Source organism: Candoia aspera, chromosome 13, assembly GCF_035149785.1.
Source record: "Candoia aspera isolate rCanAsp1 chromosome 13, rCanAsp1.hap2, whole genome shotgun sequence".
Taxonomy (NCBI): Eukaryota; Metazoa; Chordata; class Lepidosauria; order Squamata; family Boidae; genus Candoia; species Candoia aspera.
The window spans coordinates 4,656,115-4,683,058 of NC_086165.1; the positions used below are offsets into that span (position 1 = coordinate 4,656,115).

Below are 26,944 nucleotides of genomic sequence, written 5' to 3' on the forward strand. Positions count from 1 at the left end.
AAGGATCTCTGGCTAGCAGCGCCTTTGTTTTGGCAGAGAGATTAAGTGACGCAGATGGGATGGGTTCGAGCGCATTGCCTAATCAGCTCCTGAGGCACTGTAAAGGAAGAGGCTTCATTCGTAAGCTCTGTTACTAGAGGGGTAACGGAAGAAAATTATGCTGGGAAAGAGCAAAACTGGATCTTGGTATTCCTTACTATGGTGCTTTCTGAAATTCTGCAGTAGAATTACCTCTGGAACATCTGTATTGCGAAGGATCCCTGGTTACAGCGTGCCAGTTACCTAACGGTGCGTTGAACTGGGGAGGGGGAGATTTAATATATAAATGCTGGTAAGAAACAGTCGTCCAAAAGTGCTATCTAAAAACATCCCCCTGCAAAGAGATTGGATGGCAACCCTAAAAGATGATGTGTGGGGCCGAGGTGGTGAAAAGGGCTCTGACAGGCGTAAGTAGCTGTGATCGTTTGGGAACTGCAGTCACCTAGGCAGACAGGAACAAGACAGCCTTACATTCTGGGGGCACAGAAGACGATGGTCACTGTCATTACAGGTTGCAGCAAATAATAATAAATATAGTGTAAAATTGAATGTTAACTACCCCCCAGCCACCAGTGTGTTCAAACTGAAACATCATAAAATGTTCTGACAAAATATTTAATACAATGAAAGGGGTCTTCGGAGGAGACCACGTGGTTATTTTTCTGAACTCCCTCCTCGCTATTTGGAGCCAGATTCTCAGCTGCTAAAACTTCAAATGGTGGTGGTGTGTGTGTGTGCACTACTAGGACAATTGCAGATGCATTTTCAGCAAACAGCTGAGAATCTGAGATGGTGGCGCTTCGGACAGGTTCCCCCACCCCCTGCTTCACCCCGAGTCAAAAAGTGCTTGCTAGGAAAAGGATGGTTGTCTTAGATGTGCCATCTGTATTTCACCCATAGGAAAAAAGTGAAGGCACCTTTTCTGGAATGAAGATTTCACCATTTCAAAAATGCACTTTCCATTTCCGTTGTTTATTATAAAGTCCACTGTGTTTCCAGCCAGGATGCTCCATCAGCGTATGTGGAAAATGACACAGGCAGTTTTGCGAAATTGCCGTTGGGGAAGACTGGTCAGGGTTCTGCCAATACATTGATGGGAGCAGACGGGGCCTTGATGTGCCCGTAGACAAACAGCCAGAACCTTTGGTGTCATACATTTTTAGGCTGAGAAAAATAGTACAAGTTTGGATGTCCCGATGTATTTGATAGTTGTCCTTTAAAAAAAAAAGATAGGATGTTGTCTATCCTAAAGTAAAGAGTATAATTGTGTCTCTCTGTCTGCCACATGCAAAGAGTAAAACTGAGTTTTTAAAAGTTTCTAGCTGGGAAAAATTAAAAATGTAGCCCTCAGAAGTCTTCCTCCCATCAAAGTTTTTCCAAATAGGAGCCAGGCACAAATCCTTGCTGCCCGTTCTGTTCTACAGTCCACCAGCCGTCTTCACCAGCTTCAATTATGGCTACAATATCACCTGCTCGGATGTCCAGTTCATCCTCATTCTGGAAAAAGAGTCATGGAAAGAAATGGAAAATTTCTTCAGCTAAAAGTGCAAGGGCTACAATGGAGTGAGTGTCTCTCCTTATGGCCCCAGATCAATATTAGCCTTAGAAATGCAAAGAATGCCAAGAACATCCAAGAACATAATTCATGTTGTAGAAAGAACCTTTGTGTCCAGAGCTAGGATGGCATCCTCAAATACCAAACCAATATTTGCAAATGCCTGAAAGCGCATGATATAGCAATTTCACTAAAGGTTGGGACCACAGCTCAGAGGAAGGACTAATGTGGAAAGCACACACAGTTCTTTGGCATCTTTGCTTAAAAGAAGGTCTTCAGTTGACATGCAGAATTTGCAACAGAGGTTTTGCATTACAGGTAGTCATCACTTAACCACAATTGAGACTGGAATTTTGGTCACTAAGCGATGCAGTCGTTAAGCGAATCTGACCCAATTTTACAGATTTACTTTTGTGGTGTCACTAAGCAAATCACATGGTCGTTAAGCAAATCATGTAGTTTCCCCATTGATTTTGCTTGCTAGAAGCTAGCTGGGAAGGTCGAAAATGGCAATCAACATTGTGATGGTCGTAAATGTGAGGACTGTTCATAAGCTGTCGTATGTCCGAACCATCACTAAACGACTGGTTGTTAAGTGAGGACTACCTGTATTACTCTCCAATTGCATTAGGTGGTAAATTGTCACATCTAGCATAGCATGGCATAAGCCAGTTTTTCTTTGTTCCTAGCCTTAGCAAGCCAGACTCTGCTTGGTGCCTAGATGGGAAGCCTGGTAATCCCATGGCCTGTCTCCTTGGATCATGTATTTATTTCATTTCATTTCATTTCATTTCATTTTTTATTTTATTTTATATCCCACCTTTATTATTTTTATAAATAACTCAAGGCGGCAAACATACCTAATATTCCTCCCTCCTCCTCTTTTCTCCACAACAACATCCCTGTGAGGTGGGCTGGGCTGAGAGAGAGGGGCTGGCCCAAGGTCACCAAGATGGCTTTCAGGCCTAAGGAGGGGCCAGAACTCTCCTTCCACGCCTGATTGGCTCTTGGGCTGAGAGAGAGTGACCTGCCCAGGGTCACCCAGCCAGCTTCCATGCCTAGGGTGGAACTGGAACTCACAGCCTCCTGGTTTCTAGCCTGTTGCCTTAACCACTAGTCCAGCTTTGAATTTTCTTGAAGGACCACATTTGGCAGCTTCATCTCAATGTTTAAAAACCAGAACAGAAAAGGTAAGGTGGAGCCATACTGGACGTTGTAGCTTAAATCCCACGATGCCAAGAATTGCTCAACCGTCCTTTCCAAAACAAACCTTGTAGGTAAGAGGACCCCCTCTATAATGCTTCCTGTCCTAACCTTAAAGGTAATTCAGAAAACTGGACTGGTTCGCAACCAAAAGCTGCTGGATCCACAGAGCTTTCTCTTTAGTAAATGTCCAGCCAGTGGGTCGGCTCCCAGCATTCCAGCCATCGTCTTGAGTACTAACCAGGTTTGACTCTGTTCAGTGTCTCTCAAGCTCAGCTAGATACTGCCTCCTGCTCTGATGAAGGCATATTTTCATGTATAAAAATGAAGCCCACTCGGGTTCTTGAAAATACCTTAGAATAACAAGCCCTGAGCCTTCTGTCTGGAGTGACAATGCTCTCTTGTCCAACGACGCCGCATAAAGAAGGCTTGGATACTTACCTGGGCTGTGTAGTCATAGAGAACTCGGTACTCCTGGTCCATGGCCGGGTTTTCCAACTCGGCTGTGTGAATTGCCGCGTAGACACCGTCTGCCTTCTCAGCTGCAAAAAGAAATGGATTAGCTCCTTCCAGATTTTCCCAAGAGCCAAAAGTCTAGGTTCTTTCCAGCTGTACTTGCACAGGTCTGGAGAATGTATTGCGACGGCACCGCCAGGCCTATTCCTGAAACCTGTCTGTCATTGTCACGCTGATGCCATGATACACCCCTGTCCCAAATGAACTATTTCCGTTTCTGAAACCTTCGCCTGCTGCTGCTGCTTTGGAAAATCAAGATACTACATTTAGATCCCAGGTCTCAGAGGCCTCATTTGGAAGGCCACGGCCCCCGGTCAGGTGAATTAAATCCTGCCTTCCTTTTTCTGAAATCAGGCTTATGGTCTCAATCCTGGCGAAATAGTTTCAGAAGTTTCCGTGCTATGCTTCCCGAAAATTTGGCAATTAGTAGGGTGTTCATATGAAAAATGCCAGATTTGGGGGGTGGGGGTGGGGGGGGAAGGAAGATGGGAATTAAGATGAGCACAACTTGTGTTTTCCTTGAAAGCAGATGAAATGAGTTTCCTGGTGTGCTGACTGCATGTTCTCAGACTCAACCCATTCGGAAGGCATCAGGTTGGCACAGCCCAGTTTAACAGTTTTAACAAAACCATGCTCGGACTGAAGAAATTACTGCATTTTTCCCTGGAAAAACCACCGTACCAGCTGGGGTTATTGTGGAAATGCTGTTGTCTGAAGGGTTTCGAGTGCTGCCGTGCAACAAGTCGGAGAACCTGTGGATCAATAGGAAAAGTATTACGCTATATCCCTACTAGGTTTCCAACCAGAGGTGAAACTTTGCTCTGGAGGAGAACATTTGGGTGTCAAGTTGGCAGCCACAAGCATGCAATCAAAGCCCTGACTTTTTTAATCTACATCACAACACATAAAAAAGGGTTGTTGCCACCGTCTTTTTCAACCCCCTCCCTGTTAGTACTACAGGTAGTCCTCGCTTAACGACCACAATTGGGACTGGGATTTCAGTTGCTAAGCAAAGCTGTCATTAAGTGAATCCAACCCAATTTTACAACCTTTTTCCGGCTGCTGTTAAGCGAACCCCTGAAGGTGTTAAGCGAACCATGTGATTGTTAAGCAAATCACACAGTACCCCATTAATTCTGCTTGCCAGAAGCTGGCCAGGAAAGTCGTAAATGATGATCATGTGACCATAGGACGCTGCATGCAACGGTCATAAATGCAAACTGGTTGCCAGCACCCAAATCATGATCATGTGACCACGGGGATGCTGCAATTGTCGTAAGTGTGAGGACCAGTCACATGTCGGCTTTTTTCAGCACAGTCATAAGTCTGAACCATCACTAAATGAATGGTTGTTAAGCGAGGACTGTCTGTATTGCAGCATAGATGCAATCTTTGTTTCTGTTGCACGCCACTTGGCACTATTTTAGACTCCAGAAGCATAGGAATAGCAGCCATAAAGAAATAAAAATGCATTTTCTGGCACCTCTCAAGGCCCTCCTGGATCCAACACTGAGTTCTCTACAGCAGCTGGCCAAAAACCCCTGGGGAGGGTCACAAGCGGAGGAGGAATGTCCTCACCTTGTCCTGTTCTTCTTCCCCAGTTTGGCTGATTTGTTGGAAATACTTCTTGGCTCCCTTTAAAGAAAAAAGCCACCCCAAGGCAGCTTCTGACCGTCAGGGGAAAATTCAAATCACAGAACCAAGCGCCCATGAATAGAAAGTGGCCATAATAACGACATTTACCTTTTCATCATCCCACAGCTCTGAGTCGGGCTGCTGGAGCTTTTCACAGGCCAGGTTTTCTCGTAATAGTTCTCGTAGCCGATGGCAGCTGTTTCAGAAACAGAGAAAGGGTATGAAAACACAACCTTCTGCCCCCAGACACCTCATGCCAGCTAAGACTTGGTGAGCCTTGCGTTTCGCCTGTACCCAAGCGTTTCCTTTAACATCTCCCCATTTAATCAGAGGTTCAGTTTTCATCAGCTGAAAGAGGCGGAGCAGTCTCGGCATCCTCCTCCGGGGGCGGGCGCGGACCCTCCCAAAATCCGCAGCCGAGGATTGCCATTCCAAGGTCATGGAAGACTTTGCTCAAGGGATCTTCTACAAGCCAAAGCTGCTCCTAGACTTGCTTATCGTTTTCCAGATTTCCTCCTCCTCTTTTCAGGTTACAATCCACCAAAAAGCACTTCTGTGCACAGAGACCTGGTGCTTCTGTTCCCGTCGTCTTATTCTGAACGAAGAAATCCATGTCGGCGTCTATGTTGCAGTTTTCCAGGCTTACGCGAACCTCTTCATAAAGCTTTGGAAAGAAGAAAGAATTGATTTTGCCCACGGTCAATGCCCTTGAAAGGAGCTCTTGATCACTCCTTTTAAAGCAAATTCTCCTAGTTCTTGTACAGTATTTTTTTAAAAAACATTTTGAAACCCAAGATAGCAAGCAAGCAGACAGGGTCAACCCTCTACAGTTTTGTACAAGTCTTAGAGCTAGAGGTCCTTCATGCATGAATGAGCAAATAGGCCACCCTTTTTCTAAAATGCTACGTTTAGAATCGTAGAGTCCAAGGACCTCACTTGATGCAGGAAACGGAATTAAAACACCCCTAAGAGATTTCAGTCTGTCAAATGGCTCTCCTTCACAAATTTCATCTCAGCTTCATTGGAAATCTGATCTAAGACTGTTAGCTCTTGTCCTGCCCAAATTTCTTTGCGTCCTTTTACGTATCAGCCTCTGACAAATGCTATCAAATCCCTTTCTTATTTTCTCTAAGTTTAAACCCATCAGGCTCAGTTAAGACATTATAAGGCTTGACTTTCAAATCCTGCCTGGATTTATTAGATTGTGTCTACAGCAGCTCTCACTGAATTTGGTGGAATTTACTCTCAGGTATGCATGTACAGGATTACAGCTTTAAAGTGTGACATTCTGGGCTAGACATGATACTCCAGAAGAGTGTTTCTCAACCTTGGGAACTTTAAGATCTGTGGACTTCAACTCCCAGAATTCTCCAGCCAGCATGGAGAATTCTGGGAGTTGAAGTCCACACATCTTAAAGCTCCCAAGGTTGAGAATCACTGCTCCAGAGGGGGATCAACAGCGAAAGCAATGCCCATGTTTGCTGAATGCTTCACACTCTTCCAAAGTCTTCCAACTACATCTCTCTAAGGCAGGCTTTCTAAACCTGGTGCCCCCCAAATGAGAGGGATTACAATCTCCATCATTCCCAGCCAGCCTGGCCATCAGGTGGGAAGATGTTCAATACATATGGAGGTTCTTGGGGAGGGCATCTGCTGCAGTTGAGGGTCCTTCCTCTGGATCTCTAGGAACAGCTGCTCATCTTTCCCTTACCTCATCATCTTTCACGCACTGCGTGGAGAATTGATTGCAATGAACCCAGAGAGAATTCCGTAGGATGGTGATCCGATCACATTCCTGAAGCTGGAAAGCCTAGGTGAAGAGAAAGAAAGGAAGGATCAGTTTAGGATCCTGTCACAAAATGTGATACAGTACGCACAAAGCTGGGTTCATACACTGGACTAAGCCAAAAACCATGGTTTATGAGCCAAAATTGGCCACATTCATGCAACAGGCTAAAGCTATAAACCATGTTGATGTTGGTTGATGACTGGAGCAACATACAAGCCTAGTGCAGTCACACATTGCCCTAAGCTACAGGTTTCCAAACTTCCTCAGTCCTTGGCATCCTTCGTATCTCTTTAATTTTTAATGGCACCTCCAGGCTAGTACTTCGCATGGTGTCCAACAGATGTCAAGTATCACTGTTGGGAACCCTGGCCTGAAGGCCAGCCTGCACTCAGTAATCATTCTACAGCTTACCGTGATGGGTGAACCCTGTCAGTGAAAAGAATTTGGATGCAAACTATAGACAAGTGACCGTATCTGGGAAGCCAACACTTGGGTGGCCAAGCTGGTCGTCCCTTGGTGTTAGAGAGAAAGTAGTGTTGGGCTTGCCTGCCTGCCCACCCTTCGATGGGAGGAAAGGGACCCCGCCTAAAAATCCTCCAGTGCCACCCCACCATTCTCAGTCAAAAATTTTAATCAGAAAACTCATCAGCTGTGTCTATTGATTGAACATCTCTGGTCTTCGGGCCCAAGAAAAAGCTGCTTCCAACTTCTTACCTCACAAGTGCTTATATGTTCTTGCTCCCAAGTAGTCCTTGTCTGGTCTAGGATTTCTATGTTCTGTTTGTACACTCTTTCTGCACGAGAGAAAGCACAAGGGTGCAATCACAGAAGTGTTACAGATAGTCCTTGTTTAATGACCACAATTGAGATCAGAATTTCGATTGCTAAGTGAAGCGGTCATTAAGCGGATCCGAGCTGATTTTACCACCTTTTTTGCGGTGTTTATTAAGTGAATCACTGTGGGCGTTAAGCGAACCACATAGTTGTTCAAGTGAATCACACTGCTCCCCATTGATTGTGCTTTCCAGAAGCCAGCTGGGAAGGTTGAAAATGGCAATCACGTGGCCACGGGACACCACGACAGTCATAAATGTGAACTGGTTGCCAAGCGCCCAAATCATGGTCATGTGACAGCATGGACACTGCCACAGTTGTAAGTGTGAGGGCTGGTCACAAGTCGGTTTTTTCAGCACTGTCATAAGTCCGAACCATCACTAAATGAATGGTTGTTAAGCGAGGACTGCCTGTATTGTTTTGATGAGGAATAGCCTACCCTGCAGTTCATGGATAAAAATCTCCTGAAATAAGAGCTTATTTGGAGGAGACTCCTCCAAAACGTTGAATTGCAAGTCAGCCTATATTTTACTCTGACTGTTTTTAATGAAGGGTACAGTTGTATTTTTGTTTATTCAGCTATTTTAGTTCTTGCAGCTTTACAGGCTAAATCGGAGGCCTGGAAGATGCCATCACAGAGCTGTATAGTGTGTGTTTGTTTTACAGTAGATCTTACTTTCATAGATGCTTTAAACAGTACCTGCTTCATTTGCTGCCTCTCTGGACTGCTTTGCCTTGGTCTGGCTCTGAAATGTGAAAAAGGAACATTGGCAGGTGAGAACAGATGAGAAGGGGAGACGAGAGAAGGAAGGAAGGGAGGGAGGGAGGGAGGGAGGGGGCACCCGAGCAAATAAAATATTTAATGAGAGATACTGAGCATCTTTTGGCACACACTCTTGCAAAAAGTGCCTATGCCAAACACCAGATCATTTTCAATGCACCTTCTAAAATAAGGATTCAGGATTGGAGTTCCAGCACCAACATGCTGCGTGTCCTACCCGTGTTAGTTCTAGAGTGAGCGTGGACTTCATTTGTTACTGCTGCAAAGACTGTTTTTGATCTAGTCCTCATTCAGACGGGCAATATGAACCTGGACTCTATCACTTTGGGCTCCTCTGTTAAACTAGAGAAGTAGCATGCAGAGAAGAGGGAGGGCTTCACCAGCCTGGCTTTTCCCCGGGCATAGCAGTTTTGTAAACGTGGGAATCTACTTCACAGGGCACCCGCTATTCCATCACGTCACCAGGAACAAAGAGGACCGCTCTCGACAGCCCATATTGCCAGTTCAGTGGCTGAGTTCGCTGCGACTCCACCTTCACCCCACCCCTCCAAGTGAGATTTTGAGATACCTTTTCTGTTTGCTTCTGGTTTCCAGCAGCACTAATCCTCTCGAAGGCCTGCTCAGCGTCATCAGCATCTTTACATTTCTGTTCATATGCCTTCTTGGACTGCGTGCAGAGGGATTTGCCCAAGGAAGAGAAGATAATGAAAAGAGCTGCCTTAAAGGGAGGACGGTCCCTTTGGCGTCATTTGCGAGAAAGAAGAACATGCACCCCGGACTGCTAATCCAACTGGCGCATTAATGATCTGACCGGGAGGCCTTGTCTTGTCAAAGGACCGCTCTGGAAAATAATTCAAACGTTCTCTGGGCGTTCTTTCCACACTGGGGCCAGCCCTACGCTTTGGCAGAGAGAGACGGGTCAATGAGGTGTCAACCGTGCATAAGGGATTGGAAATAAAGCTGCCAATATAAGGCTGGTATCTGAAAGAGGGGCTTCAGGGCCGGCCATCATACCATGGAAAGAGAAGCTCCTGTTTTCTTGGTTTTCCCCCCCTCCCACTGTGTTCTTTGCTCCTTTGCTACGCCAACCTGTTAGAATAGATCAGCCCTCCAAGGTAGTCCAGACAAGAAGCACCAACTATAAGTACTTACGCTATCTTTATTGTAAGATTACCGCAAAAGAAACTTGCAAGTCTGAAAGCATTTCTCCCCTGCCCCTCTTTACTTTTACAGATAGTTTAATCATTTTATTTATCATATTTTTTATTACCGCCCATCTCCCCCACTTGGGGGAGCACAATTGGGACCGGAATTTTGGTTGCTAAGCGAAGCGGCCATTAAGTGAATCCAACCTGATTTACGACCTTTTTGTGGCAGTTGTTAAGTGAATCACCATGGGCAATAAGTGAACCATGTGGTTGTTAAGCAAACCACACGGTTCCCCCTTGATTTTTCTTGCTGGAAGCGGCTGGGAAGATAGAAAATTGTGTTCATGTGACCACAGGATGCTGCGATGGTCATAAATGCAAACTGGTTGCCAGTAGCCCAAATTGTGATCACATGACCGTGGGGACACTGTGATGGTTGTAAGTGCGAGGACCACAAGTCATTTTTTCAGCACAGTCCAAACTGTCGCTAAATGGATGGTAGTTAAGCAAGGACTACCTGTACTTTCCAGAAAACTAGGGAGGTCAATTCTGAGATGCTTTCTCCACCCTCATTCCTGCTCTGGACTCAGATTTCTCTTATCAAACTATTGTCTAGACCAGTGTTTCTCAACTGTGGCAATCTCAAGCTGTGTGGACTTCAACTCCCAGAATCCCCCAGCCAGCATGGGATTTGAAGCTGGAGCTGAAGTCCACCCAGCTTGAAGTTGCCAAGGTAGAGAAACACTGGTCTAGGCTGTCACGGTTATTCCCATACCCCATTACAGGATGTGATTGCGCAGGCAAGGCCACCTTGTCTTTCAACATCCGCGTGGCCCTTGGACAGTTTTATACACTTTATAAATGTAGTTCTCCCCACGACTGAGTTTCTTACCTCCATGGTTTTCTTGAACATTAAGAGTTTGTTCTTGTGTATTCGTTCCATTGTGCTCTCATACTGCAGGAAAGACAGAATTGGTGTTACGTTTTCCTTCGGCCTTCCACAAGAGCTGGCAACACAGTTCTCTAACCATTTCTCAGGGCCCTGTCCCCCTGGCACATTTTCAAGGCTTGGGCTCTGCTGTGTTAGGCCTTTCTCAGTGAGCTCTCGTTCTTCAGTGGGTTTCAACCATTGGCAGCACGGCTGCGCCAAGCTTAGAAATGCCATGTGGCTCCAAATTATCACGCATTACAGCTTACTCTTGAAAATATGGGGGAATCGGGATTTCGTTTCTCCATCTGTACGATGGTAACGGGTTTCTTCGAAAGGGCAACAGCTGGATCATGCCGGCCCTTCGAGGTAGGCCAGCTCAAGAAAGAGGCACAGCTGAGATTCCAGGAATGTTCTTTCTTGAAATAAGGCAGAATCACAGAATCTTGCAAGCCGTTTGGAGTTTCTCTCTGCCCCATCTTATACCAAGCAAAATCAAGGCAGGGTTATTTTGAGTTTCTTTCTCACTTTCCCAGGACAGTATCATCTTTTCTGCAAGTCCCCCCTTAACGGTTTGCTCCTTCCTTCCCGATCCCCAAGATCAGCTCCAGATTCCTTTAGAGATCAGCTAGATTCCACGTAATTAAAATTCCTCTCCAGCGATATTCAGTTGGTCTCCCCTAGCCTGCAGCCCTCCAGATACATTAGAATTACAACTCCTCTTTATTATTAGATTTGGTTACATTATTATATATTTTTTCCTTATTTAAAACAAAAGTGTATTTTCAAAAAAGAAGAGGCTTTCTATTCTTGGAAAGGCTCACTAGCAGACCGGAGAAAGTTAAAACTAAAAACTAAAGTTGTGGCTGTTCGTAACAGTCAAATTTATCTTGGGTGAGGCTTGCACATAATCTGGCCAATATGTAGGTGTGATTAATCAATTATCTGAAACATAGAATCAGTTATTTTTTATACATTGAGTAATAGTTAATTTGTATATCTAATAGATAACTCCAGTAATTATCTGTCCATTTATAGATCTCTTTTGAAAATAGAATTTTGTTTTAAATAAGAAAAAAATATTTAATAATGTAACCAAAGGAATATATTATCAGTATATATATATATGTATATGTATTAGTTTTGTACACTGCCTAGAGTCCACTGGAGTTGGGTGGCCAATAAATATAAATTATTATTATTATTATTATACATCTAACAGAGAACTTCAGTAATTATCTGTCCATTTATAGACCTTTTGGGAAAATAGACTTTTGCTTTAAATAAGAAAAAAATAAAATAATATAACCAATCAGTATATATATATGTATTAGTTTTGTACACTGCTAGAGTCCACTGGGGTTGGGTGGCCAATAAATATAAATAATAATAATAGTAAAAGTAATTATTATTATTATCTCTGCTACCTCCCCATGCTTTCGTTATTTGTCAGGGCAAATCCGTGTTTCTGATCTGGTGCTTCCTTCTGTCTTCTGCACAGGGTGTCCACAGGAGAAGCCAAAAAAGTCAAAATGGCAACTGTGGGCCTGCAGTCAAAGCCCCACCCCTTAGTATGTGCGCCACGTGGTCACCCCCTTGACTTTTTCCGCCACCGCCACCCCGGATGCCCCAGTTTCTGCCTCACCTTCTTCCGTTGCTCCTTCTGCCTTTCCCTGAACTCTTCCAAGGCTTTGAGTTCATCCTTCAGCATGATGGCCAGCTGGATGTGAGAGTTCCCCACACTTTCAATTTCTACGGAGGAAATGCAGAGTTTGTCTTTACTGAAATTTTGCCCCTAGATACTGAACATCAGATACCTGGGTAAGAGGCCTTCCGTGGGAGGGGGGGCAACAGCATCAAAACACAGGAGCACCCAGGTGATGAAAGCCCTCCCCCTTTTTATATGCATGCTATGCACATCATACCTCTGAGAAAAGGACAGGGCACCCACCATTTTAATACCCTTGATCCTTCTGAGGACACCCCATGATCTTGGTTCAATGACTGCAGTTTTGGTTATTTCTAAAAGCATTTAACTTCTATACAGGTATCCTTGCTTAACAGCCATTCATTCAGTGATGGTTCAGACTTATGATGGTACTGAAAAACCCACTTGCAACCAGTCCTCACACTTACGACTGTCGCCGCATCCCCACAGTCACATGATCACAATTTTGGGCACTTGGCAACCGGTTCGCATTTATGACCATCACAGCATCACATGGTCACATGATCGCCATTTTCGACCTTCCCAGCTGGCTTCTGGCAAGCAAAATCAATGGGGAACCGCATGATTCGCTTAACAACACATGGTTCACTTAATGCCTGCAGTGATTCGCTTAATGACTGCCACAAAAAAGGTCATAAAATTGGGTCAGATTCATTTAATGACTGCTTTGCTTAGCAACCAAAATTCCAGTCCCAATTGTGGTCATTAAGCGAGGACTACCTGTATAGCAAAGATAGACAACTGGGTATCTTCCAGATGTCTGAAACTTCAGCTCCCAGAATCCCTCAGCCAGTGTAAAGACGGAGGTTTGCAGAGGTTCAAGAAAGCTGAGTGAGGATTCCAAAAATGTGGTTGCAACAACACTGAGGCTTTATATCCTTTTAATGGCCAATAAAGCTCAACAAAGTCCATTTTCCTCTCTCATTCATTTCTGGGCCTTCCCTCTGACATTGACAGATTCTCCCACGCCAGCTGCGGTGAAATTAAATAGCATTATCCCAAAACTGAATGTTTGGTGAAAATGGCCACTCCTTTCTCAATCTCAAAGTTCATCTGCAGGAATAGGAAGTACAAAGTTGCTTTTTACTAAATGTGCTGAGCAAAAACACGTATGACTTTGTCAATATTATTTGCAAAGAAGGAAGAACCCTACAAAAACCATTACTTTCGCTGCCCAAGGGAGTCAGAAATATCCTAAGCAGAACTCGCCAATGTACGTACGTTGTTTGAGGATTTCAAACGAAGTCTTCAGAGTGCTGAGGAAAAAGAACAAAACTCATTAATTTCCTTCCAGTCCAGTCCAAAGACATTCCTCAGACTTGGGGCTTTCAACCACAACTCCCAGAACAACCAGCCAGCGTGGGAACGTGCCAATGCTTCTGGAAAGCCCAGGGTTGAAGTTCCACCATCCAGAAAAACCATTCCAGAAAATACTCAAGGACAGACTTCAAATGCCCAGCACCGCAACTTTCTTTCCATCTATCTTTTCACAACACCAAACGTCTCCACTGCATAGGAACAAGTGTGAAATGAGAACATCCGAGAGAAGCCCTCAGGCTTTCTTCTCAGAGTCCAAAACGAAAGGTTAAGTATTAATCAGTTGAATTTCTTTCCTGTTCAGAAAATTAATGCAGGGCTGGTTGAAACTGTGAACTGAAACCACCTTTGACTGTATGTGTTTTTTCCCCTCTGTATTAACTGGACATTATTTCCATTTGTTTTTTCTTCCTATAAAAATGAGTAAGTTTCTTTTCCTGTGTCTCTTTAATGCCCCCTTGTGGCATCTTTTAACTTTCCGTTAAATTCACATTCCAACTAGCTGTGCCAATGTGTATACATGTAATCGCTCGATTTACCCTGTAGGTGTCAGATGATGGATGTACTAAGGTTTATTTAACTATAGATGCAGCACACGAACATTAAAGAGAAAACAAGTCCATTGTGGTGTCCTTTTGAGGGAGAAGCAATTAGAGAAAAACAGATTTTTTTTCTCATCCACCGCAGTGCTAATTCTTTCTGTATCCCAAGCAAGTGTGCTGCGCCACTGAACTAAAGCCCAGAATGTTCCATTTTAATCCTGTTTCTAGTGAAAATGGACCACATCGTTAGCAGGATTAATCAAGAATTATGAACACGGCAAAACTTTTTTACATTTTAGAAAAAAACCAAATCTCTCGAGAGTGTTGAAGCTGAAAGTAAAAAGCTAACGCTTTTTAAAGCTGTAAAGGAAGGAACAACTGTCCCAAAGCAGAATTCTGGGTTCTGCAAACCTTTCTGTCCTAATTTACCTAGAACTTTGGTAGAAGGTACAAAAATATGTGTCAGCCCTTCGAGGTAGTCCAGAGTGGAAACCAAAACTATGAGTGCTAACACTGCTTTTATTATGAAGTTACAGTAACATAATCTTACAAATCTGAAAGCCCTTCTCCCCTCCTTTACTTTTACTTCCCAGAAAACTAGGAAGGGTCCCTCCTGAGAGGCTTTCTCTACCCTCATTCCTTCCGTGGGCTGAGATATCTCTTGTCAGACCCTTGTCTAGGCTGCGTCTCTTCCTCCTGTCTCCCAAGGTGATTCTCACAGCCCCTTACATCAGGAGAGTGAGAGTATCTGACATCTCTTCAGTGAGAGAAAAAGTGCATTATTTTACTGGTGCACCAACCAGGTCAATCCACCTGGCCTTGAAGCCACTCAACTCAAGAGTCCACCAAAGAACTGTGATCTGTTTAGCCGTCAAATCCACAAGCAGAGATGAAAAAGGAAACTATGCAGGGCAGGTGCCCCAAAGGGCATGAAATACAGGAATTATCATGGCAATATTTTATGGAATTCACTCAACCACAGCATTGTCTTGCCTCCAACTTAGAACTAGCCCAGCCATGAAAATAAACTTACAGCCTTTTGCTGGGAGTGTCCTGGGTTCGGACCTGAAATCTTACCGGCTGAAGCTTTGGGGGTTTCTAGCATTGGGCCTCAGTGTTTAAATCTCTTTCAAAGGAGGCAGGTGGAAAGAATTGAGGTATGGTTGATCATTGGTGAAGGACTGTGTCTCTATCAGCTCAGAGACACTAAATAAATAAATGGGTGACCTTTAATCTGTTTATTGCAGCCTCAAGAATCAAGACTTGTTTTAAGTGCTACAAACAGAAGTCCCTGAGTATTGGAAAAGCAATGCCCCCTGTTCGCAGTTCATCTTTCACTGAACTTTGCATAGGGCTGGATCCTCTCTTAGTTTTTAAGGGAAAAAAGAAAGATGTTTCCTTGCTAACATTTCCTCTTGCAAGTCTGTGCGTTCTTCATGGCAGAACCTCAAATGTCTCATCCCAGATTAGATTAAAGCTGGTCTGGCCAGCGTTCCTAGTAAAACACTGCCATTCTGGAGGCTTCCACAGTATGTTTCTTGTTTCTTCAAATGATCATGCCAAGACCATTTTTAAAGCTTTGCTCTGCAGGAAGATAAAGCCACACAAGGTGCTACCAACAGGAGATTGACCCAACTCATGTTCTTCTTGCTTGGCAAGCTGGAGGGGTGAAAATACCCCAAACACAACACTATTGTTAGCATTATTGTTAGGTAAGGGAGCTTTATCAATATTTGAAATTTGCTTCATTCTATTTTAGGCTGCTTTTCAAACAGGGAGGGATGGCTAGGCAGACACACACAGATTATCCACAGGAGCACGTACTGTGCCGGAGATTTGCGACCAAAACAGACATCGTCGTATAACAGGATTTTAAAAGAATCGGAACTGAGCCACATAAAAGGGAAAGAAACGCTACTGAACGCACACAGATCTGTGACTTTATGGCATATTTTAGAGTCAGAAATCAACAAAGAAGGCAGAGGAAAATAAAGGAGATCTTAGTGGAGGAGATGACTGTGCATATTGTGTCTTCGGCAACAATTTTGTGAAGGAAGGACTTTGAAAAATATATAGGCGCTTGCAGGGGGACAAAAGGTAAGATGCATCTCAACATCGCAATGCCAACTCTGCCCCTTATGTACTTGCATGTGACACTGGGTCACAAACACAAAAACACGGAGGTGGCTTGGTGACGTCACAACCCATTTCATCCTTTCGATGTCACCCTGGTTAGGAACAGGCTGTGGTGGGCTTTGTGGTGCGAGAAAAGGACAGATCCCAGTTAACTTATTGCCAAAGCCTTGGGTTGCTTCAGGGTGACATTTGCACAATCCCTCCCCCCCCAAGAGGAAATGCATCGCTAAAAACACAAATACTGTACCAGCTTTGCATAATATTTGCCCAGGCGAATTTATCTGTGTAGAAGCCAACTGAGAATTCATCTTATTCAAAAAGAAACCCCAATCCATCTCTTCTTCTGCCTGCTTCTTTTGCATTCTACAAGCCGCTTTTGAGTTTGGGGGTGGGGGGGGGTGAAGCTCTGTAATTTTTCAAAATGCAGCAGAAAAAATTGCATATGTTAACCTCCCATTGTGTAAAATATAGGAAGTGGCTTTGTGTACAGTTGGGGGTGCTAAACTGCTCGCATCTAGTGAACTTATGACTATTTGTTCCCTGTTGCCCAGGAAACATTAATAACTTCTCTTTTAATGGCCCAACCCCAAGCAGGAGCTGGTACTAGTAGCTCTCTGAATTGAGTCTCTGCCTTTTAAAAAAAAAATCAAGAAAACTAGACCCTTATCTGTTGCCTTGGGAAGCAGATTCCTCATTCATTCATTCATTCATTCATTCATTCTTTTATTGAAAACTCTTATATAGCTACCCATCTTAAAACCAAACTCTGAGCAGTTTATAATCTAAAAATAAAGCAACATATAGAACACTGAAAATACAATTAATAAAAACACAAGAACCAGTAAAGCCAAAACAGAAAAACCTGGTGCCACATTCAGACTTCCCTGATGCCACGCATGACGTTCTCATCCCACTCTGACCTCACCCTGGGAAGAGTCAGGTCTTAAGTGCCATGGCCTCCTCCAAACTCCAAATCCCTACACCTAATTTCACCTATTTTTCAATGCCTGGATTTTTTTTTCAATCCCTGCCTACTTGGGTTGGGTTCACACATTACACTCAGCTGTCATTTGCTTTAATCAGGGCTTGCCAAAGAATTCCACAAAAGCTAGTTTTGCAGGTAACCCTATGCCGAATTCCTTGAAATCCTTGAAACCTACACAGGCCAAGATACTACCTGCGGCCTGCTAAATCCAAATTGCAAAACTCCATTTGGCCACCAGATGACAGCAAGGAGTTTGACTTTTCTGTTAGCAACTTGGTGCCACCTCATGGCCACTTCATTTTTTGCAGCCCAAATCTGGTGGCTATTTGGCCATTCCATTGCTTCTTCATGGCCTGATGAACACCGTTTCACTAGCACTGCCTGTCAGTACCTGCTTCTTTGAACTCTTAAAAGCCCATGTTTGTGTCATAAGTGGTAGTATCTACCCATCTTGTCTTCTCCTGGCCTCTTTTTCAAGCCACCTTCCATTTTCCTAAGCATCAGGGTCTTCTCCAATGACTTGCCTTCACATGATAAGTCCAAAATATTTCAACTTCAGCTTCGTTACCGCTCTGGCTTTACTTCAGGGAGTACTGAATTATTTATTCTTCCTGGGCTCCAAGGCATTCTCAAGAAGATCTTGCAGCCCTACCAAATGATGCTGCTGAGGCTGGCTAAACCAGTCACCTCAGAGGACGGAGCCCAATTCTCTTCAATGGAAGAGAACAAGGTTTGCAAGCAAAAGGCTGCAGCTCTCTTCCCCCAATCCTCAATATCAATTTGCAGAGGAAGAAGAAACCCTCCATCCTGGAGGGGGTGGGGGGAGACAAAACTGTTGACCACAGAATGTGCCGTCTGTAACTGAAATGACAAATTCCTCACCTACCATAAAGAACCTTCTTAAGAAGCCAAGTTCCAGCACTCAGAAATGTGAAGAGGCTTCTGCTTCTAGGCTACCATATCTGGACTGCAAAGCCCCACACAACCACTAGAGGACACTAAAAGAATACAGAAAATTCCCACTCTTCCACCGTCTACTGGCAACCCTGAGTTTTGCAGCCTAAATCGGTCTGATCCTGATACTCCTGGTTTTAAGGAACGTCCTGGTTCCCCTTTTCACAGTAGCAAACTCACCAAGGAAGCACCATTGGGGGAACAGCACTTAGTTTTAGGCCCCACTCCATCATTTACTGGGCCTAAACAGGAATCCGGTCCTGGCGGGAATTAATCTTGCAACGAATAGGAAATGATTAGCCACCCCCCTCCCTCCCCCCTTTTGCAAGTATGATTCTATATAAAGCATGATGGCACAGGAAGTGTATTCAAGACCAGCTCTGTTTTTCCTGTTAGCATGAGTCAGAACTCGTATCACTTATGCTGCATTAGAAACCCTTTAGAAATATACAGTATCTCCAATTTGCTAACCATTTTTCCCTGGTTGCAAGATTCCTTCTGTTGAAAAGCTGTCCTTTCAGGACAAGCTAAACTTTGGAATGATTCACTTCTTGAGATGAATCCAGCTTTTACCCTGCTGGGTTTTAGGAGAGCCGTAGAAATGGCTGTCCAGTCTTTTCCTGAAAACCTCCAGGCCTGCCTCTTGAAGTTGTGGGGGCTCCATCGCTGGAGGTTTTCAGGAAAAGACTGGACAGCCATTTCTCCAGAACGGTGTGAGGATTCCTGCACTGGGCAGGGGGCTGGACTAGAGGGCCTCCAAAGTCCCTTCCAAGCCTATGAGTCTATGATCCTCCTATTATAGCCACCAGAGTTTCCATACACAACCCAGGATGGGGTGTCCTAAAGACCACCTTCCAGGGCTCTTCAAGAGCCATGTTTTTACGGCTCTCCTAAAACCCAGCAGGGTAAAAGCTAGATTCATCTCAAGACGTTTGGCTCTCAAGACGTAAAGCTTCCTCCCTGCTTGTCTAGGGCGGGGCTCCCTAAACGTTTTCCTTCATTACCCAAAACCGCTGATCAGAATGTCCTTTTTACCCAATGTCGGTAAAAACTTTAAGTCAATTTAAATGTCCCTGTTATAATTGGGTATCGGGTTCGTGTGTTGTAACCCAAAGAAAAACCACTTTTACCCAATTTTGGGTAATTTACCCAGGCTTGGGAAGCGCTGGGCTAGGGTAACCAAAAATCAGGAGGAGTCAGGAGGCACCTTTCCAAACTAACACATGTTATTAAAAGGCATTCAGGTAAAAGTCTAAAGAGGTGCTACTGGACTCCTCCTGATTTATGGGGGCCATAAATAGTTACCTTTGCAATTTTTCATGTATCTCATCTGTTCTTAGTAGCTTTGTGATTTTATGATATGTTGTTTGTCAATTTTCATTGGAAGAATGGAAGCCAAGCTACTCTGAATCCCACTTGACTGGAGCAGCATAAAAGTTCATGGATGGATGGATGGATGGATGGAAGGAAGGAAGGAAGGAAGGAAGGAGAGCTACATACGTACAAATAGTTTCATTCTCAGCTGAGACACCCTTGAGTTAATGGAGCAGAAGATCAGCAATGTAGATAGCATAATGTGCTTTTTCTTTTTTGCAAAGGAGAGCAGGACATGTCCAGATCCAGATCCTTGAGAATCATATGCGGGGTGGGTTTGATGGGCCAAGACTTAGAATTTTGCACCGTGAGATCAAGGTAGCAGGGAGGAAAATTCCATCTAGCAGACACCATTCCATTAGGGTAGCTCGCTAAGCACTTCCTTATTCCGCTGTTTTTAGGCTTAACCCCTATGGCTAGGGTTAGGCTTAGGGTTAGGGTGGAACTTCTTTCCTCCTCCTCCCCTCTTACTTGCCTGCCAAGCCGTGGATTATAAACCTAGCTCAAAAACTGTCTCATTCTCACAACTGAAAGCCACTCAGCCTTATCAAGAGCTAAACCAATAATGCCAGCTGTCACCAACCCTGCTCCATATGCTATAACAGCCACTAGATGCACGCTCTAACCATTAATTAATAACTTAGCATTGACCCTGAATATAAACAAAAAAGTAATTAGTTTTCACATCACACTGAAGCAGACTCACTTGATTTCTGTTTGGCCTCCTGCTTTCCGAGCGATCTGCACCAGCTCCTTCCCATAGCGTTCTTCTGCTTGGGCCCTGTCAAATAAAATTCTGTCTTTATTTGCAGCTCAAACCCTGCTGGGCTTCTGTCTGTTTCTGCACCCCATCCTTCCAGGGGCGTGCAATGAACAGGTCTGGAAGCTGTGAGGCACGCTCTCGAAACCGGACAAGACGGCAAAGGGAAGAACTTTGTCGGGGGCCTGTTTGAAAAGAGGGTGAGGGGACAGCTCACCTTCTTTGGACGCCATGGTGGGTTGGAAGAGAAGATGAACTGAACCCTTCTCTGATACCATGGACTTGTTCCACAGGTACGCACTCATGTGGGCTTCGTGCTCAGCGCTGCGGATGGAAAGGCTCTTCGCTGCTTTTGCATCTGTCCTGGGAGCAAGGCTTGCAGGAGATACAGCTCCACAACTGTGCTTCAGGTACCAATGGCTCTCGGATGTAGATGCTGCCGATTTTGAGAGGTTTCCCTTTTAGGGAAATGGGTACCACCTAGGAGGTTGGATTCTGTTATCCAGCTGGGCCAGTTCTCAAGACACGCCAGAGTTTGTGACCTCGAGGATGGGATAAAAACCTCATCATCATCATCATCATCACCATCTCCAGAGATTTGAAGGGTGTGAGGTTGAAGGAAGGAAACGGGCTACATTTTTCTCCCCTCACTTGTGGCCTTCATCTTTTGAAGGGAGATCCTCGTCAAAAGTGATCTTCTGCTTGCAAAGTGTGTCCTCTTTGTGTCCTGATCCCCTTCCCTCTAAGGAAACCACTGGATTGAAAGCTCTTGAATAGCTCTGAGTTTTCTCCTTCTCCTTCTTCTTCTCCTTCTTCTCCTTCTCCTACTTCTCCTTCTCCTTCTCTTTCTTCTCCCCCTCCTTCTCCTTCTCCTTCTCCTTCTTCTTCTTCTTCTTCTTCTTCTTCTTCTCCTTCTCCTTCTCCTTCTCCTTCTCCTTCTCCTTCTCCTTCTTCTCCTTCTCCTTCTCCTTCTCCTTCTTCTTTCCTCCTCCTCCTCCTCCCTTTCCATAACATTTTGAGCACACTAAACCCCAAGATGAAGGCGGCCTTTCCACGGGTCGCAGAAATCTTTACTCACGCCTTTTAAAATAGTTCTGGAGACGGGGCAAACCCTGGGTCACTTTGACTCTTGGATGACTCATCAGTTTTCCATACACCCCTAATGCATGACAATTGAGGTATATATTTCTCCAAACGCATCTGATAAGCATCTTCAGATTCAGGCATTAAGCAGACATGTTTGGGAATCACCTGGAATCCAGGCTGAGCAATACTTTGGTGGGCAGACGCTTTAGTTTTTTTTGGGGGGGGGAGGGGGGCCAAGATAAGGAGATGCAGTGGAGATTTGGCCAGCCAGGGGACCTCTGGAGGCAACAGTTCCCAGGGTATCTTTGTACACAAACATCTTTGCTGTTTCCTACCTTAGAACAGCAAGAAATTAGGCCACCAGCTTGAATCATTTGTAGCTGGAGGAGATGCTGGGTGCAGAGGGGATGGAAGAAAGGAGTGGGGGACCCCCCTGCACTGACTGGTGTACTGCAACAAAACTGAGCTGTGGTACCAAGGAGATTGGAAACCACCCCTCCAGTTTACGGCAGCTGGGTCCCAACATCCATATGGGTGAGGATTCTTGAGAGTTTAAATCCCACCGAGGGAGAAGAACCAACCGGGGAAGGTGATTCAGATCCATTCACTAACTGATGAGCAACATACCTGGAGCTTTCGAAGCCTTAATGCAACTCCAGACAGGAGGCTGTACCATTTGATCCCCCCACCCCTCACGCCTGAGCTCTGCATTACCTTTGCTTGATCAAGTCTTCCACATCTTTGCACATTTTCCTTCCATCCAGCAGACGCTGCAGCAGCGCTTCGTATCCGGAGTGAAGGGTGAATTCTTTGCACTAGGAGAAGGGATATTTGTATAGCCATCAGCTACCACCATTCAACGGTATTTCATCCTACAGCCTGTTTTCTGCACTTCCAGACTCAGTCTGGGAAGAGCAGAATCAGCCTTCAAAGACTATTTTAGTCACTGCTGTCCCCTTGCCTTCCTCTGATAAATGCCAAGTGCAAGAAGACCCTCCCTGTGTCCTCTGGTTTTTTCAGACAAGGTGCAAGTCCACCTTGCATGGCTTCCCCAACTACCAAGTTTCCCTCTAAAAGTATTGATAGTGCAAGGGATCAATTAAATTCCATGTCTTGTCTTGATTAAAGCTCAGGGGCCAAGATCCAGAGAATCCTGTTAGCACAACCAGTGCTGCTCCATGGTTGCTCTAGAGAAGGTGACCACTTTTGATACAGCTGTCTCCCTGCAGCCCTTAAGTTTTGCAGGGTATTGCAAAAAAGACCATTTGTTTCTGCTCGGTGTGCAGTTTGGTCCTGGAGAAACTCACAGCTATTTGCTTAAAATATGGAAGAGCCTAGATCTCTGAAGGAAAGACAGATATCTGCAACTGCAGGGAAGAGTCAGAAACCAGCTTTTTGGGAAAATTAGGCTACAAATTTGTTTGGCACCTCTTTAGAGGTTGCTTATCTGTATGATTTAAGGTGTTTTATTGTCCCCTTTCTACCAATTTGCCTTTAGGAAAACATTTCCAGCAGTTCCACATATCCAACCCATAAAAGAATTCCAAGATATAAAAGAATATGTCTGATTCTTTTATCCTTTTCTTTTTCTGGTGTCTTTCTGTCCTATATTTTAACCCTTGTGATTAGTTCGCTATGCTATGTAACGGCCTGAGGTTACAAACATCTGTTCCAATCACAGACAGATGTTCCTCCTGCCTCCCAAAGCTGGTATGAAGAAAAAAAAATTCAAATCCAGTGAATGTAATAAAGCCCAAACTCCTGAAATATCCAGCACAGCCCAGAAAAAAAAAAGCCAATGTTTTTCTAACCCCGTCAAGAGGACTAGTACCATGTGACCGATACACATTTTCCTTTTCTTTTTTTCAAAGCTAGATTTGAAAGGAGCTGAGATGTCTTCCATGGCTCCTTACAAAAGGGATTCCTTGGGATATATCTGATGGAGAAAGACGGTCTTGCTGCCCAAGGACAGAGGTACACTTACCTGGGAGTTAAGCCCTACTGAACCCAGGAGGACTTACTTCTGAATACTGCCCTGTTGCTCCATGATCACTCTAGAGGCACAGAATCACCCAAGGCTTCCTTCCAGCCAAGACACCAGCAAAATATTCCCAGAAACAAACACTTCCCAGCCACCATTCAAGGAGAAACAACTGCGCTCTGGTAGAAAACGTTCCTTAGGACCAGCCTGATTTTGCAAAGAAGCCTGCAAAGAACACCAAGCAAACCTACGTGCGCGTTGGCCATTCCTAGGTGGACCTGGCGGCCTGGTGAAGATGAGGAATCGGGAGCATTCACCACCCAGCTGGGTCGCACGAGACTGCTGCCAACGTGCGGGCCAGCCAGGCTAGAGAGCTTGCAGGCCGGGCATCGGTCAAGCGAATGTGACTTCTTTGCCCAACTCTCTTGAAGGCTGCTTCTGGCTGGCTGAGTCACCAGCTTCAAGTCAAGAGTTTAACAGCAACCTTTTTCCAGGGGAAAAGTCATCCCCGCCTTTGGGAATTCAGGAACATGCGCAGCTGCCCTACTCTGAGTCAGGCGCGTGGTTCACCTGGATCCCTCTGCATCAACGTGGCCTCGAGGGGCTCTTCAAGGGCTCCAGCCCAGGTGGGTTCTCAGCACCTTCGAGAGGCCAATGGCTAAATCTGGGATCCTCTGCCGATCCTGTGTTTAAGAATCCAGGGGTATATCAGCCTTCCAGAGAAGCCCCTCCTCCGATCGTGACTACAAGCCATTCCACTGGAAACTTCATATAAGCCCTTTTCAGTCCAAAGGGGGAGAAATGAATCATCTCGACTCTAGCCAGTTTTACTTCTGAATCTGCATGCGTAGATTTGCATTGCAGCTTTACGTTCCTGGATTGGTGCTGAGGCCAGCAGGGACCCCTGGGTTAGATTGGAAGGAAGTCACAGGTAACCCCAGATACAGGGGACTTGGCTATAAACACATACAGGTAATCTTCATTTAGCGGCCACAATTGGGACCAGCAACTCGGTTGTTAAGCAAAGCAAAGTGGTTGCTAAGTGAAACCGCAACTGGGCTTCAACTTTCCTTTGCTTTACAGACCGGCAAAGATCGTATATGCAAGGATTGGTTGTAAAGTTATTTTCTCATCACCATTGTAACTGCAAATGGTCACTAAATGAGGCAATCACTAAATGAGGACTACCTGTACAGTAGTGCATTTCCCCAACATTTCTCAGACGCAAAGGGACAGACTTTGAATGCACCATTTCAGCTGCCTTGTGCTCTCTTTAGAAAGTAAGCAAACTTACTACTGGGTCCCTCTGGGCCAGTCTGCCCATCTTGGCAAAGATATTTTGATCGATAGGGAGAGAGAGAGAGAGACATAGTTTGGTGTAGTGGTTAAGGCACTGGGCTAGAATCGGGAGACCGTGAGTTCTATTCCGGCCTGAGGCACAAAGCCAGCTTGGGAACCTTGGGCCAGTCACTCTCTCTCAGCCCTAGGAAGGAGGCAATGGCAAACCCCTTCTGAAAAACCTTGCCAAGAAAACTGCAGGGACTTGTCCAGGCAGTCTCTGAGAATTGGAACGATTGAACAGATAAAAAAAAAAGATAGATGATAGATAGATAGATAGATAGATAGATAGATAGATAGATAGATAGATAGAAAGATAGATGATAGATAGGATATATGTAACAATATAGAGATATAGAGAGAGAAGATGATGGATGGATGGAGAGAGACAATAGATAGAAGATGATGGATGGATGGATGGATGGATGGAATGGAATGGATAGACAGGTAGGTAGGGGGAGAGAGGACAGACAAGAAGGGTAGCCCCCAACCACCAAAAGGCCGCACCCCAGATGCACCCTTCTTTGGGCTTAAGTCCCACTGACACATCCAATGGTTTGAACTAGATGCTTCTCCCCACAGCCTCAACAGTCTCCCACTGACCCCAACCGCCCCCCCCGACCGTTGAGGTTCATACTCCTTATTGCACTTCATTATCAGACAGCAGAGGGCGGCCCCCGGCCTCCGGCCCCTTCTGCGCGAACCTTGAGCTACGACTGCCAAGCACTGGTGGCGTGGTTTCCTGCCCTTCTGCACCAGAGCCACCTCAGCCTTAAAATAGAGCCCAGCACAGGTTTTATGTAAAAGAAGAGCCTCAACTCCCCGGGGGGAAAAAGTGAGAAAGAGGGAAAGACGCCTTCTCCCGAGCCTTCTGCAAAACGTCCGTGGGGACCCCGCCACTCAAACTTTGCCCATCCTGGGGCTTCTGCAGAAGATCTGGAGAGGTCATAAATTTCCCAATGTACCGAGGGAGGCAATCTTCAGATTAGGGGGAAATGGAAAACGGTTCATAACGTAAAGCCACCTAATTTAGATAAATGCAAATAGGACAGAAATTAAATCGAAGGTGCTGCTGCGTCCTGCCCTAGCTGGCCGGTGAGCCTCGGGGGAGAGAAACAACGAGGGGGTCACGATGCACCTGGTCCAAAAAATCGGCAGGTCCAAATCACATTTTTGAAGCAAACCGATTCAAGGCACGATGCATATTGAAACACAGTAGTTGTTCCGTTTTTGCAATTCTCTGAATTTTGCAATACTCAGCTTCAAGTATACAGTGAAATGCATATTTTAACACCCAATCCATACCAAAGGTGTGTGTTGCATAGATAAATTGGCTAATCTCACTTTGCCTCACAATCCCGTTTTTCTGGTCTTTCATCCCATTTCTGTATCAGTTTGATTGAGATCTATACATATACAGTACATATACATTTACATATATATTTTATTTTATTTTATTTTATTTTCTATCCCGCCTTTATTATTTTTATAAATAACTCAAGGCAGTGACATACCTAATACTCCTTCCTCCTCCTCTTTTCCCCACAACAACAACTCTGTGAGGTGAGCTGGGCTGAGAGAGAAGGACTGGCCCAAGGGCACCCAGCTGGCTTCCATGCCTAAGGCAGGACTAGAACTCTCCTACCACGCCTGATTGGCTCTTGGGCTGAGAGAGGGACTGGCCCAAGGGCACCCAGCCAGCTTTCATGCCTCAGGCGGGACTAGAACTCTCCTACCACACCTGATTGGCTCTTGGGCTAAGAGAGGGACTGGCCCAAGGGCACCCAGCCGGCTTTCATGCCTCAGGCAGGACTAGAACTCTCCTACCACACCTGATTGGCTCTTGGGCTAAGAGAGGGACTGGCCCAAGGGCACCCAGCCGGCTTTCATGCCTCAGGCAGGACTAGAACTCTCCTACCACACCTGATTGGCTCTTGGGCTAAGAGAGGGACTGGCCCAAGGGCACCCAGCCGGCTTTCATGCCTAAGGCAGGACTAGAACTCTCCTACCACGCCTGATTGGCTCTTGGGCTGAGAGAGGGACTGGCCCAAGGGCACCCAGCCAGCTTTCATGCCTCAGGCAGGACTAGAACTCTCCTACCATGCCTGATTGGCTCTTGGGCTGAGAGAGGGACTGGCCCAAGGGCACCCAGCCAGCTTCCACGCCTAAGGCAGGACTAGAACTCTCCTACCACGTCTGATTGGCTCTTGGGCTAAGAGAGGGACTGGCCCAAGGGCACCCAGCTTTCATGCCTCAGGCAGGACTAGAACTCTCCTACCACGCCTGATTGGCTCTTGGGCTGAGAGAGGGACTG

General features: G+C 45.3%; 1 protein-coding gene across 1 annotated transcript in view; it reads right to left on the reverse strand.

Annotated features, from left to right (window-relative positions):
• Positions 1–1,107: 1,107 nt before the first annotated feature.
• The window catches only part of PSTPIP1 (proline-serine-threonine phosphatase interacting protein 1), a 28,068-nt gene continuing 2,231 nt past the window's right edge, over positions 1,108–26,944 (reverse strand). The window contains exons 2-15 of the mRNA XM_063314266.1: positions 22,026–22,126; positions 20,172–20,246; positions 13,379–13,413; positions 12,074–12,180; positions 10,393–10,455; positions 8,921–9,019; positions 8,272–8,317; positions 7,452–7,531; positions 6,660–6,758; positions 5,516–5,612; positions 5,057–5,144; positions 3,995–4,065; positions 3,239–3,339; positions 1,108–1,536 (exon numbers count right to left, since the gene is read on the reverse strand). Coding sequence (XP_063170336.1) covers positions 1,405–1,536; positions 3,239–3,339; positions 3,995–4,065; positions 5,057–5,144; positions 5,516–5,612; positions 6,660–6,758; positions 7,452–7,531; positions 8,272–8,317; positions 8,921–9,019; positions 10,393–10,455; positions 12,074–12,180; positions 13,379–13,413; positions 20,172–20,246; positions 22,026–22,126 — 1,194 coding nt within the window. The 3' untranslated portion in view covers positions 1,108–1,404. The remainder of the gene's footprint in view (positions 1,537–3,238; positions 3,340–3,994; positions 4,066–5,056; positions 5,145–5,515; positions 5,613–6,659; positions 6,759–7,451; positions 7,532–8,271; positions 8,318–8,920; positions 9,020–10,392; positions 10,456–12,073; positions 12,181–13,378; positions 13,414–20,171; positions 20,247–22,025; positions 22,127–26,944) is intronic.